This window comes from Tripterygium wilfordii, chromosome 9 (genome assembly GCF_013401445.1).
Source record: "Tripterygium wilfordii isolate XIE 37 chromosome 9, ASM1340144v1, whole genome shotgun sequence".
NCBI classification, from domain to species: domain Eukaryota; kingdom Viridiplantae; phylum Streptophyta; class Magnoliopsida; order Celastrales; family Celastraceae; genus Tripterygium; species Tripterygium wilfordii.
The window spans coordinates 12,296,599-12,310,586 of record NC_052240.1 but is presented as its reverse complement, the minus strand read 5'-3'; the positions used below and the strand labels follow the sequence as shown (position 1 = coordinate 12,310,586).

At 38.0% G+C, this 13,988-nt stretch overlaps 2 protein-coding genes across 3 annotated transcripts; one reads left to right on the top strand and one right to left on the bottom strand.

Annotated features, from left to right (window-relative positions):
* Positions 1-316: 316 nt before the first annotated feature.
* Positions 317-2,958, bottom strand: LOC120005675 (SNW/SKI-interacting protein A). Of its 2 annotated transcripts, XM_038855449.1 has the most exons (3): positions 2,788-2,958; positions 2,564-2,646; positions 317-2,446 (listed from the first exon to the last, which is right to left on the bottom strand). In XM_038855449.1, exon 3 carries the CDS (start codon positions 2,377-2,379, stop codon positions 577-579), a length of 1,803 nt encoding a protein of 600 aa, XP_038711377.1. In that variant the 5' UTR covers positions 2,380-2,446; positions 2,564-2,646; positions 2,788-2,958; the 3' UTR covers positions 317-576. The 2 variants fall into 2 exon arrangements, with proteins under 2 accessions (XP_038711377.1, XP_038711376.1); XM_038855448.1 differs by lacking the exon at positions 2,564-2,646 and having other exon boundaries at positions 2,788-2,955.
* Positions 2,959-3,265: 307 nt separating this feature from the next.
* Positions 3,266-13,376, top strand: LOC120005667 (dolichyl-diphosphooligosaccharide--protein glycosyltransferase subunit STT3A-like). The gene is made up of 23 exons (XM_038855433.1): positions 3,266-3,556; positions 3,754-3,816; positions 3,931-3,986; positions 4,074-4,145; positions 4,345-4,450; positions 4,534-4,584; positions 5,769-5,864; positions 6,042-6,101; positions 6,181-6,294; positions 6,909-6,995; positions 7,653-7,756; positions 7,968-8,063; positions 8,383-8,503; positions 8,595-8,675; positions 8,768-8,899; positions 9,006-9,236; positions 10,595-10,741; positions 11,618-11,804; positions 11,886-11,983; positions 12,078-12,157; positions 12,248-12,335; positions 12,902-12,991; positions 13,079-13,376. Exons 1-23 carry the CDS (start codon positions 3,440-3,442, stop codon positions 13,136-13,138), a joined length of 2,337 nt encoding a protein of 778 aa, XP_038711361.1. The 5' UTR covers positions 3,266-3,439; the 3' UTR covers positions 13,139-13,376.
* The last annotated feature ends 612 nt before the right edge of the window (positions 13,377-13,988 follow it).

Here is a 13,988-nt window from a genome sequence, read left to right as displayed (position 1 = left end):
GAAATAAGTTCAATGCCCCTTTGAGAAGCCGCTGCTTCTTTAGCATCCACCTGAAAGCATAATATTGCAAAAAAGCGCAAAGATTTTGCCATTTGTGATCCTTCATATGAAATTGAAACACACAGTAGAAGAGAAGATTGCATATTACCTACATCAAGTTGCCAAACTGAGCTACCGTCCTAATGAGAGTGTTAAAAGAAAAGGGATTGCATACGACCCACAACTGCAGAATTATGATTTCTAGATCTAGGACAAACCCTCAGGCAACAGGAATGAACCAATGCGCACAGAAGAAGATAAACAATGGACACTTATGTATCATGCTGAATGACCATATGAAATTGAATACTAAACACAAATTACTAAGCAAATGGCACAACGTACTGCAACAGCCACTGTTGCCACCAGTTAAAACAGCAATATGTAGCAGAGTACAGCACATTATAACACATTATAGTGTTCATTGGATTAAGACTAAAATCCCACATTTTCAAGTGACTTATTGGATATAGAACAAAGGGAAAAAGAACACAATTCGTACTAATTCTCAATATAACAGATCCTACTTCAAGCTTCTTAACGGCCCCTCTCAAACCCAATACGAGTCCTACCAGAGCCACCATCATAACCATCTCGCATGGAAGACCCAGCACTTGCCTTCATAGTTCCACCAGTGCCCACCCTTTCCATGGCTTTCTTACCTCCCTTTACCTCTGTCAAGAACTGCTCTAAACCAAATGGATCAGCTTCTTCAGCATCCTTCTCAAACTCAACTGGCCGATCTCTTGGACCAGCCTTATCAGAAGTCCCTGCAAATGCTTTGTCAGGTTTGAAACGATCAGTTTTCATGATCTTCTCCAACTGCTCATCTGCACCTCCATACACATCTGTATCAGCATCTTTCTTTGGCCTATACAACGTTGAAAGTGTTGGCTGAGCTGTAAACAAGCCTTTGCTATAGACATTGTACTGGTCATCAGTGGCAAACCCAGAATCCATCCCCTTCTCCTGGTTGAACAACCTTTGATCATACATGATCTCTCCACCTCTTCCAGCTCCAGTTGAAGCCATACCAAGGGCAACCTTCTCACTAATATCACGATCCCTGTCTCTTGTAATCTTACTCCTTTTCCCCATTGCAGCATCTTTGGATTCCAACCTCCTTTCCCTCTCCCTCTCTCGACGTCGCTCTTCACGAATTTTCTCCCGTCCTACCCGCTCTTCCCTTTCCTCCCTTGTCTCCTTTGGCATGTCCTTCTCCCTCACTGGTTCATAATCCCCTCTCATACTGGCACCATCAATCACACCATTCTCAGATGCCATCGGAACAGCAGAAGGGGGAGCCACACCGGTTCTCTCAGATCGCGCCTTTGCTGCTAATGCTCGTAATTCTTGCTCCTTCCTTTCCTTCTCCTTCATAAGCATTTCTTTCTGAACTTTCGATCTCATTGCAACTGCTTCTCTAGCCTTCTGCTCAGCAACATAAAGCGCCTCTGATAGCTTGGCAAAATTATCATTAATTTGAACGTCCTGAAGTCCTCTACCATCAGCTGCAAGACGCTTGTCAAGCGGGATTGTGTAACCTTTTGGGTTCTTCCAGTTTGAGATACAAGGAGGGATTTTCCAATCTTGTTGGTCTTTCACAGTCACAGGCCTAGGTGGGGAATGCATGACTGGTACAGGAGGAGACCCAGAAGCCTTGGGCACCCGCTTATGCTTGAACTTTGGCGGGTCAAGAGGGTCCACAGGCATCTCCATCATTCTAATAATCCTTTCTTTAGCACCTGAATTGAAAGCTGCCGATTGCTGTGAAGGTTTATACTTGATATACTTTGAGTCAGATGAATGTTTGGGTACATTCTTAGGCTGAGCTGCACTTAATCTCACATTCACAATCTTTTCAAGTGCAGATTTTGTTTCCTGGGTTGTTTCCTCAATCTCTTGAAGCTCTTCATCATCCTCATCCTCTTCCTCATTCCTTAAAATCTTTGGAATAAGATCCTTATGTTGAGAGTGGACAATCTTCTTGGCATTCTCGTTTTGCTTCACAATAGCATCATACGCTACATTCCCATGAGCATCAACAGTCACTGGCAGAATTTTCGACGCCAACCTTGAAGATTTATCCCTACCCATGTCCAGAGGGTACTGTGCGATATGAATCTCAGGGAAAGCACCCCCATCCCCAAAATCCTCAACCTTTCTGGGAACAAAACCTTGACGCTTACCATATGGAGGTACCAGTTTATGTTTGATCACAGCAGTCTGCTCTGACTCTGATGTGCTAAACCGCTGCTTAAACCAGGGATCACTCGTGTGATCATAATAGGTGGTGGTGGAAGACTTAACAGGAGGGAGAAGCTCCTTCAAAGCGGCCATTACAAATAGGTATCAAAATAAAATCCACAGCCTCAGCCTCAGCGTCCAAAGACTCGGAAACCCACAACTGAGAATACAAAACCCCAGGAGAAGAACCAATCAGCGAACAGTGTAAACCTTTAACTATGCATAACCAAATAAAAATCAAGATATGATTGAAAATCTGTAACGTTAGTAATCTTACTAAAAAGAAAATACGCGGCTATGAAACATTAACTTGGTAGCTAATATCGAACTATCAGAACAACAAGTTGTTGATAAGCATAACTGCACACAATCAACACAAATTTCTTTCATCAACTAAAACACCGCAACTAATTTTGAATTAAAAAAACCCTAACCCTAATAATAACATGGTTACCGATAAAAAAGAACCCTAAACCTAACAACAAGAAACATAGCGCATACCTGCAAGGAAATCAGGACACAAGCAACGGAGCGTAAGAACAGATCGGATCGATCGATTCAGAGAGCGATGTGTTTCCTCCTATTTCGAAGCTCCCTTCGTTTACTTCTGATTTTTGCGGCGTCGATAATGGCAGCAGATGTGGGCAAGTTGTTCGTATAGAGATATAGGCAGCCTCACGAGAGATCAAAAGATCACGACCGTTCAAATACTCTCCGACTTTGAATAGAATTGATGCGGACTGGGCTAATAAATAGATGATTGGGCCTTAATTTATTCATCCATAGATTAGTTTTAGCCCATGAACCATGAAAGTCCTAGGCCCAAATTTAACGACGTATCATAGCGAATCAGATATGCCCATGTGTCAATCCATGGGAGATGTGTCCAATCACAACGTCCGTCGATTAATAATTTTTTATGCGCTACGTGTTGCAGAAAAGGACATAATCGTCACTCAACAGCAAGTAAGACCCAGTTCCGTAATCTCAGTGGCCGGGAGTTTTTTGTCCAAGGCGAGCTCGACTCTACTGTAACTACAAAGTCTTTCTATAGTCTACCTTGAAGAAGACCGGCCAACGCCCGCTCCATTCGGTCACACAATCTGCGAGATTCATCTCATCTTTCCGAAATTTGAGCTCACTTTGGCCGTCAATGGCGGTCCCTGAAACCGCGAATGGAACGGCCCTGCGATATGCATTCGGGAATGTTCTCTCGTTCTTCATTCTCCTCCTGATCGGAGTCTTCGCCTTCTCGATCCGTCTATTCTCCGTAAGATTTTCATGCTTTGTAGATCCGATCCGTTTAAGGTTTCCTGTTTGTATGCGCCTTGAACTTGATTGTGCATTCGGTTCAAGTACGTCAGTTTCGATGAATGAAGTAGTGGAAGAAGATTTAAATGAGATTATGAGCGTGGTTGTGTGTGTATTGTGTTACTTGCAGCCTCATTATTGTATGTTGATTCGCAGGTTATAAAGTACGAGAGTGTCATTCACGAATTTGATCCTTATTTCAATTACAGAGTCACTCAGGTTCCGCTTTCACTTCTAGTTGGCGCTTGATGTTTGAATGAACGAATTACATAAATTTTCTTAGGAAGTCTGTAATGCTGTATACAAGGTGACAGTAGTGTTTGTGGGTTTCAGTTCCTGACGAAGAATGGGATATATGACTTTTGGAATTGGTTTGACGATCGAACCTGGTAATTACATTTTTACTAGGTCCATAAAAGTTCTATTGGCTTGTTAATATGAAGTTCCAAACTTACACCTTTTCTATTATGTTTAAGGTATCCGCTTGGCCGTGTGATTGGTGGGACTGTTTATCCTGGGTTGACCTTGACAGCAGGCACCATATGGTGGTCGGTATTTGAGAACCATCTGAAAGAGAAAACAAAATATCCATCACTTTTTTTATTTTACCTCGTCACTTTTATTCTTCTACATGCATGTACTTTTATTCTTCTACACGCATGTATTTTCACACTTGGTCTTGAGTGGAACATTTTGAATTTGTTGAGTCATATTTTCCCAGTTTATTCAAGTATTCTTTGATGTCAGGTTTGTGAACTCTTTAAATATCCCTCTTTCTGTGGAGACTGTTTGTGTGTTCACTGCTCCTATTTTTTCCGCTTTTGCTTCATGGGCAACTTACCTCTTGACAAAGGTTTGTCTCTTTGGTGACCGTTTTATTTAGATTATTGACCTCAGGTTTGCTAATTAATGGTGTTTCGTCTGCTCCTTTGGCAGGAAGTGATGGGTGCTGGTGCTGGACTGACAGCAGCGGCTCTTTTGGCCATGGTAAATTATACAGGTTATTCAAAGTGTTTGATGGTTTCTTTTTTGTTTGGGGTGAAATGTGATCAAGACTCCAAAAATTGACAATCACACTTTACTTCTTTTTTTTTTTTTTTTTTTTTGTAGAAGTGAGAAACTGCTGATCTATTTTATTTTTTTTAATGTATCGTCAATATACTGGAATCTCTTCGATTAATATGTGTGCCTTAAATGCATGCTAACTTCTGTTGAACTTAAGCTACTGTTATTCTTTTGAAACTTCCATCCTTGGTTCATTCAGCCATCTTTTGGATAATAAAGCTGTAGAAAAAGAATTATCTTTATGGCATTGAGTCTTCATTTGGATATGTTCTAACTTAAGATTTTGCTTTCCATGTCAATTTGACTTCGACCTTTAAATTAGAAACGATCGATTTAACTATCTTTTTAATTCTTGGGTTGCACCCTGCTCTGCAATAAGTTTCTTTTTGATTCAGGAAAAAATAAAAAGAGAGAACCAATTTTAATTGGCAGATGATGTGCGTGTTATTAGAGCAGATTTAAAGATGGAAGGATCTCATCAAAATAAAATTTTACTGAATTTTTTAAAATAGGTTTATAAGTATGATGGGTTATTGGCGACAGAGAGAATATCCTATAAAAAAAGTGTGTGGACTTCTTTTTTGGCTATTTTATGTTAGGGAGGCCTGTAGAATGCTTTTAGGTGAAGCTGGTTGATTCTCATGTCATTTGGGACTCTTTATAACCTGGGTCATTTCTGCGTTTTACCCAGGTGATAAAGAGCCCAAAGGTTATAAGATAAATGTTTAGATGGGGGATAAGCAATTGATTTGTAAATAGTGCGTCAGAGAAAGTACATCCATATGGAGTTCAATTCTCCATCAGCCTCATTTAACGTACATCTCCCTGTAGAGAATCTGATGGAAGTCATTGTTGCTCTGAAAATTACAAGCAATTGCCTCATAGAAGGAAATATGCTTGGTTTGGTTGTTGTATTTTGGAGGTTGATAACATCCATTCCTTTTAAGGGATGGGCTCTAAAGCTTGCTGCGTAATTTATGTATTGAGGTGACAGTATTTTACAACATGTGTGCTGCTCGGAATACCCTGAGATTATGTTGCGTCCGTTTCCCTTACTAATATGACAAGCACATAATGTAAGTAGTTTCTTATGCACATTCTTGCAGGTTCCATCATACATATCACGATCTGTAGCTGGCAGCTATGACAATGAAGCCGTGGCTATATTTGCTTTAATCTTCACTTTCTATCTTTATATAAAGGTGAGATCTGTTTTGGGTAGTTTTGTGTTAATTTCTGGAAACAGTTGATAAATGAGAATGAACTAATAATAGTTCACTACTCAATTACTCATATGTTTCTCAGTTGTTGCTTGTCTTGCACGATTACATTTTTATTTGATCATTATCTTATTTGAATTTTTTTTGTTCTTTTGGAAGACCCTGAATACAGGATCCCTCTTCTATGCCACTCTAAATGCCATAGCATACTTTTACATGGTAAGCTTTGTGCAGTGTTGTGCTTTGGGGTTTCACCACACACCGCGATACTCATGTTTATTGGATAATGTTTTTCCAGGTTTGTTCATGGGGAGGATACACCTTCATAATCAATCTCATTCCGATGCATGTCCTTCTGTGCATTGTAACTGGGCGTTACTCTTCCCGACTGTACATTGCTTATGCTCCTCTTGTAAGTATCTGCATTTCTCATGAAATTTCATCCCTAGCCAGAAGCGCAGCAAGGAAATTACTGCCTTCCTTATTATTTACCACTCATGTCATAGTTGCATTTTTGGACCATAGAAAAGGCACAGCCCAAAGGTTTCTTTTCGGTGAGCTATGTCACATGACAGTGCTTTGGCATCTTGAACTGTTCATGTAAGTTAAAAAATAATTAGTGGGCATGTCGTGAAGAGATTGTAGAACTATTATATTTCTGTGTAGGAGATAAGTGGACGCTACCTGTCAGCATGAGATCTCTCTGGAAGCTCTTGAAGCCTGATAAAGAAATTCTAGCAGGCTCTTTACGGGTGAATGTTAATAAAAAGGAACTATCAATTAACAATCTTAAGAAGTTCTTTGTTTTGTTTCGCCTCACATTCTGTCACCTTATCATAAAATGCACAAACTTTACTTCTTGTCATATATTTTAAGATTGAGATATGTTCAACTCATTAACATATGTAGTCTTATAGGGTCCCGTCATTAGACATGTAACCTATCTCTTTGAAATAATTGTTTTTCCTCCACAAATTATATGCATTGATCTTTGTTAGTATTGCATGTTTTCTAATTCTAATGCAGGTTGTCTTAGGGACCTTGTTAGCTGCACTGGTACCCGTTGTCGGATTCAATGCAGTCATGACATCAGAACACTTTGCGTCGTTTTTGGCGAGTTCTTTTTTTTTTCCTGCTCACATTTGGCTTTGGCTTTGGTTTTTTTTTTTTTTTTTTGTTGTAGTTGTTGTTGTTGTTTTCTTTATTATTGTTAGTATTATTCTTGGCCCTTTGCTGCACTTTGTTTTATGCTCTTGTCCCTTTGTCACTCTTGTGCCTGTTTTTGATATGAGAATTTCCCATGATAAGTGAGAACGTGCCACTTCATAGTTGTAGAATGTTGAAATATGTTCTAATAATGGTTTTTATTTTTTAATGCCACCAACAGTTTCCATTGGGAATACCCTTAGAAGATGGTGGAAGTTTGGAATACTGGATAATGAAGCTTGAACATATTCAAGTGTTTTAAAATGTCTTGGAAATAAAATTAGATCAGTTAACTGCATGATGACGACGGAACCTTTTGTTTGCCAAAGGAGATATTTCTTCGCATTTGTTTTTCTTTTATTTTTTTTTCTTTTTTAGCATGCATGTGAACATGTGGCCCAGTAGGTCAATTCCTAGAAACAACCTCTCCACATATTTATATGAGGTAAGGTATACATACATCCTGCCTGTCCCCAACCCCACCCACTGCGGGAGCCTTGTGTGCACGAGAGTTGTTTACCTTTATCTCTTTAACATCTTAATATGTTGCTAATTTTTTTCCAGGTTTTCATAATCCTCCATGTAGTAGCTCTTGCATACTATATCAAAGGAATTCTTTCTCCAAAAATGTTCAAAGTAGCTGTTACGCTTGTTGTATCTGTTGGCCTGTAAGCTTCCATCTTCGTTTCTTTTTTTAATACGTTAGAATCTATTATATAACCAATAAATGAAATCAAAGTTTAGGTCCAGTTATTCCATGCAAAAAAAAATATTTGTCACTTATGGACTTGATTGCCTAAATTTGGAATTGGTCATGTACAAAGTAATTACATGGAATGCAAAATTGAGCCTTTTCGTTTTGCTTGAATTCTTCTTCAGGGTTGTGTGTTGTGCTGTGGTAGCAGTTTTGATAGCATTGGTAGCCTCCAGCCCAACGAAGGGATGGAGTGGACGAAGTTTGAGTCTGCTTGATCCGTAAGTATAACTAGATTCACAAGCCAAGTTAGTTTGATATGCTCATTTAGTTTTCACAATGACTTGGTATTGTGGCCAGTAAAATTATATATTGGCTGACCAGACTTCTTGGAAAGTGCTGCATCAACTCTTCCCCCCTTCTTCTTTCTTCTGGTTGATTGTAAGATAGTCATTGTGATCTATTTGCCATTCTGTCCAAGAGAGACAGATAAATTAGTCTATATCATCCCATACCTTTTTCTATTTTCTTTTCTTATTTTTTACAAAATTGTTCTTCTAATTTTTTATTGCTTTGTATCTTTGTTTCGCATTCTGACAGAACTTACGCAAGCAAATACATTCCAATTATAGCCAGCGTTAGCGAACATCAACCCCCAACCTGGCCATCTTACTTCATGGACATTAATGTTTTGGCATTCTTGGTTCCAGCTGGCATTATTGTGAGTTGCTGTTTTTACTGTGCAGACTGTTTTCCCCTTAAAAAGTTTGTTCCTTGTAATGTGCATTATTATGGTTTTTATGTGTTGGCAGGCATGCTTTTTGCCTCTGTCTGATGCAAGCTCCTTTGCGGTGCTTTATATTGTGACATCTGTATATTTCTCTGGCGTCATGGTAAGGATATTATTAGGATTGCTGCTTCCAATTTATGATTATTGTTTCTGCATCGTATAATTTGATGCTTTCCTTTTTGTGTGCTGTTACAGGTGCGCCTTATGCTTGTACTTGCTCCAGCAGCTTGTATCATGTCTGGGATCGCCCTGTCTAAAGCTTTTGATGTTTTAACACGATCAATCAAGTTTCAGCTACCTACACTGTTGGGGAACTCACAAGTTGATGTAAGCATGCTTCTTTTACTTCATACCTCTGGTTTTACATTATTTAACTCTTAATGAGGTGATTCAGCTTGAAGACTGAAATTTATTATTGCTTTTGACCATTAAGGCAGGGGATAATAGTTCTGGTGGTGTTGTAGCCCAAAATGATGCAGCAAGGATTGATAAAAGTGAAGATAAACTGAGGGAGCGACCATCAAAGAAGAACAAGAAGAAGGAAAAAGAAAATGTGGAAATTTCATCTACCAAGCCTAAGAAGGAAAAAAGGCTTCTGGTTTTACCTATGGTGGCATCTGCTATTGCTATTTTCTTACTTGTGATGCTTGGTGCCTTCTATGTGGTATTTTCTCTCTCCCTGTATTTCGAAATTTCAAGAGCATTCCACATTCTAGCACTGGCTTATGCCACTGCTATGAGCATGGAATTGCTGGAGACAATGCTTAAAATTATCTTAAGTTCCTGGAAAACTTTTTGTGATACTGCATAAGCAGGAGTATGGAAGCTGTGGGCCCATCCAGCATTTAGTTACTACTTTTATGTTCCTCCTTAAAATGTTAATGCTGGATCATGTTTTCCTTTCCAAAGAAAATGCTATGTTAGTATCCAGAAACATAGGAGCAGAATTCCGTTCAAAAAAAAGAAAAAGAAACGTAGAAGCAGAATCATACCATTTGATGATTATCCTAGATTGTCAGATTCTGACAATCTAAGACAAATTTAATGTTACTCAACTGTGATAGATAATAGCTTTATGCCAAATGGTATCTGTTTGAAGATGTGTATATATAAATGCATGCGTGAGAACCATGTGGTTTCCATGAAATCACTGTTGTAGTCAGGTTGGGGACTTGGGAGAGAAAACAGTGGCTTGGTTTTGTGAAACAGTTAATATACAATTTGCTACAATTTTAAAGATGTTTTATGATACTTGAGTGAAAATGATATATGTTTTCATTTTCAAAGGCATCCTCTGAACAATCTTCGAACAATGCTTAAACCATGCTGAAAGATAAATTTCTAGATGACAATTATTTCGAACTGTGGAATAGATTTTTTTCATTACTTGTGAAAATGATTGATAATTCATTAATTCTTAAACATGCTCGGAAGATTATAGTAGGTATTGCAAAACCCCTTGTTATAACTCTTCATTCATCATGGTTCTTGTTCAATACCTTATCTTTTAGAGGTCTCCATAAGTTTCTACGCAAATGAATCTAAATCAGCTAATTGTTCAACTGGGAAAGTTCCATGGGAGGATCCCAATTACATTGGACTCAATAATATCTTAATATACCATTTCTCATACCTGTTGCATTTGAAAGCTTGTCGTTCTACCATTTGCTTAATACACTATTTATTTACTTTAGTACATTGTACTCATTTCCATGCTCTTTACTCAATGAAAATGCGAGGCATTTCATACGGTTAATATTGAGTTTATCCATATCCTGTTGAATTACTTTGAAGTTCAAAACCCCTGGATGTTAATGTGCATAATCAACTCTTGAATTTTGAACTTCTATTGATTCTCTGTTGAGAATTCGAACAAAATTTGAGTCGAATCTAATATTTCTTTCCCTGAATTTAAACCTGGGAGAAATTTTGTATTTTCATTTCAGCCAATGTTGTTCAACTATACATTATCTTCTGGTGAAAGAGGTCTTTGGCAATCATAAGTGAACTTTATCCTTGTAGGTTCATTGTGTCTGGGCAGCTGCTGAGGCTTATTCAGCTCCTTCCATTGTCTTAACGTCTCATTCACCTGATGGTGGTTTACATGTTTTTGATGATTTTAGAGAGGCATATGCGTGGTTGAGCCATAATACTGAGGTTGATGACAAAGTAAGTTTTCCTTGTGCTTTTCCCTTTTGTTGCCGCATTAACTTTTTTCTATATGTATCAACCTTTTCTTTTGATGTCATTAATCTAGCGGCTGTATTTTCTTACCTTCAAATTTCTTGGCATCATAGTTGGATGCAATTTTTCTGTAGGATCCATTCAAGAGCTTATTGTTACAATGAAAGTTATTTTTATTCAAAGTTATGTTATTATTATGCTATCCTACGTTACTTGGCTTCTATACTTGTTTAGTGTCACTTTTCTATTCAGGAAAAAATAGTTGTTCGATGTCAGAGTCCAAAATATTTCCAACCTTAGCTGTCATTGCAACTTTTACGGTGGGTCTAGTCATGGTCTGAAATAATGACAGGATGTTATAACTTATAAGTTGGGTTTGCAGTGCTACTTGTGATGTAATGATGGGTTTTAGCTAATTTTTATGTCATTTGATCTAGTGGAGGGTAAAATGCATTTTAGATAATTGGGGAATACAAACTATATTGCAGTTCTTATTTGCTTGCGAGATTTTATAGCCAGTCACTTGTATCAGTTTGCCATATTATGTTTGTGTTTGATATGTGTCACATATCTGCACACTGTTCATCCAGAGATGAAAGGAAAACAGAATATTCTAAACTGCATTCACATGGTACATAAATGGAACCTGTGGCTCTGTGCCCCCTTTTAGCATTAATTAATGGAGGTTATTCTAACTGGTGATATGGGTATTGATTTCCTTTCCTCTGGAATGATAATTTGATGGATTTCATAGTTCATCTGGTGTTCTTTTTGTTTATTCAATATAATTTAAATCCATTACCAAGTTATATACAATAAAAGTAATCATTTTTTAATTTTTTTGTTGAAATTCAATTTCAGGTTGCATCATGGTGGGACTATGGTTATCAGACAACTGCTATGGCTAACCGCACTGTCATTGTTGACAACAACACCTGGAATAACACACATATTGCTACTGTTGGTACTGCAATGTCTTCTCCTGAAAAGGCTGCCTGGGAAATCTTTAACTCACTGGATGTGAAGTATGTTCTAGTCGTCTTTGGAGGTTTGTTTCCTTTTGCTGTTCTGAGATCATTTTACCTTAGATAAATGTACATTTTTTGTAATGGATTTCTTTCCTTATTAGGTCTTGTTGGCTACCCCAGTGATGATATTAATAAGTTCCTGTGGATGGTTCGTATAGGAGGGGGTGTCTTCCCCCATATCAAGGAACCTGATTACCTCGTAAGTTTGTAGTAATATTTTGGCTCTCTTAAATTTATATGTTCAATAATGTTGCAAGTCTCACCTGTTTTATACCTTGCTCTTATGTCTGAAGAGAGATGGTCAGTATCGCATTGATTCTGAGGCCACTCCAACCATGTTAAACTGTCTCATGTACAAACTTTCATATTTCAGGTTCGCTTTTGCCATTCACTGATTAGTCTTATTTGTGAACATCTGTTAGCTGTTAGAATGGTGGACTGATCATTTATATTTTTGATACAGATTTGTGGAAACGGATGGGAAAGGCTTTGACAGAGTGAGGCGGACAGAAATCGGGAAGAAATATTTCAAGCTTACCCATTTCGAAGAGGTTGGTCATAATTTTCATTTTATAAAAACTGCAATGCCTGGAAACATCATTTGTTAGGTTCAGAATTTGGAGAATACATCCTTTCACTTACCCCATTCCATCTATTTAAAAAAAAAAGAAAAAAGAAAAAAAGAGGAGTTAGGATCATGAAATGTCATTATCCAAAATGTTACCATTAATAGGAAAGGAAAATGGTAAAAATTGCCCCTCGCGAATGAACTATAATATCTGTTTCATTTTGCAATTTTCTGTGACTTTATAATTGCACGTGCCATATAAAAATGGCCACCTGCAATGGGCGTGCACCAAGTGAACTGGTCGATCAGAGACTTCGGAATATGCAGTAGTTATGATTCTTCTTAAATTTGTTGTTATTAACAACTAGATACACATTGATGCACCTTTCGATACTCTCTAATATGGGCCAAGTGCACTTAACAAATATTGTGCCTAAGCAAAAACCTGGCATTCCTGTCATTTCGAGGGAATAATATGGGCATGATGTGTTTTCCTTCGTATATTTTCTAGTGTGGTTAATCTGTGATATGAATTTTCTGTAAATTTAGGTGTTTACAACTCACCATTGGATGGTACGTATATACAAATTGAAACCTCCTAAGAACAGAATCAGGGGAAAGACCAAAAAATCGAAATCGGTATGTACGATTGTGCATTTCCGTCATATTCATTACGCTGTTACGGCTTCCATTTACAGCCTAACCATCTTATTTGTGCCATGGCAGAAAGCGAGCTCAACAAGTAGCTCAAAAAGGAGTGGCACAAGAAAGAACCCTTGGCACTAGAAAACATCAGAACGTTTATATTTAAGGTTAGTTTCTGTAATTTTCATATGATTGCAAGCAAAAACCCTTTAGAGAGTGGGCCGGTTGTCATGTTTATTTACAGGAATGCAAATGATGATACAGAAGATTTTGTAGTCTCATCCCTTGATCATGTAATTTGCCCAGCCACCATAATGTTATAACACATCAATTTTGGAAAGTAAGTACTAATTGATTTTGAATTAGTTCCTTCTGGTCAGTATGAGGCGCTACGGTGATGGTTCTTTGATTTGATACTTGTTAGGGTTTCCTTTGCGCATGCTTGGTGGTTCCTTAGTAGTGCTCTTATGGTTTTTATTTTGTCTTTTTTTTACTGTGTTTTTCGAAATCTATAGTTCATGTTGTGACTCTTAGCATATTGGATCTTTTGTGATTCTTTTTTCCTTATATAGTTGAATTTACCTGCTGGGTGCTAATAGTAGTTTTTGGGGGATTGGGGAAGGGTTAAATTGGTGAATTTAGTGCGAGTATGTGGCACGCCGTAGCTGCACCTGCGAATGGTTAGCTGTTAATAGGCCAAGAATAAGACCTTGTAAAAAGTGCAATCAATTTGTCTCTTCATTATGGGCACCCTTAACCAGAGACGAGGAGAATGCTCGGCTTTTTGTTACATTATGTGTTTTTGTCCATTCAACGACACTCAGAAGACGTGCCATGTAGTTTATTATTGTTGATTGGGTGATGTCCTTCACAAGGAAAGACATTGTCTAGGCAGATACCAGACTTGTGTGCTTCATTAGGAATTGCTAAACGTGAGACTGGACATAAAAGTTTTTGGCAGTTAGGATATTAGCTGTTGTGACATTGTCCT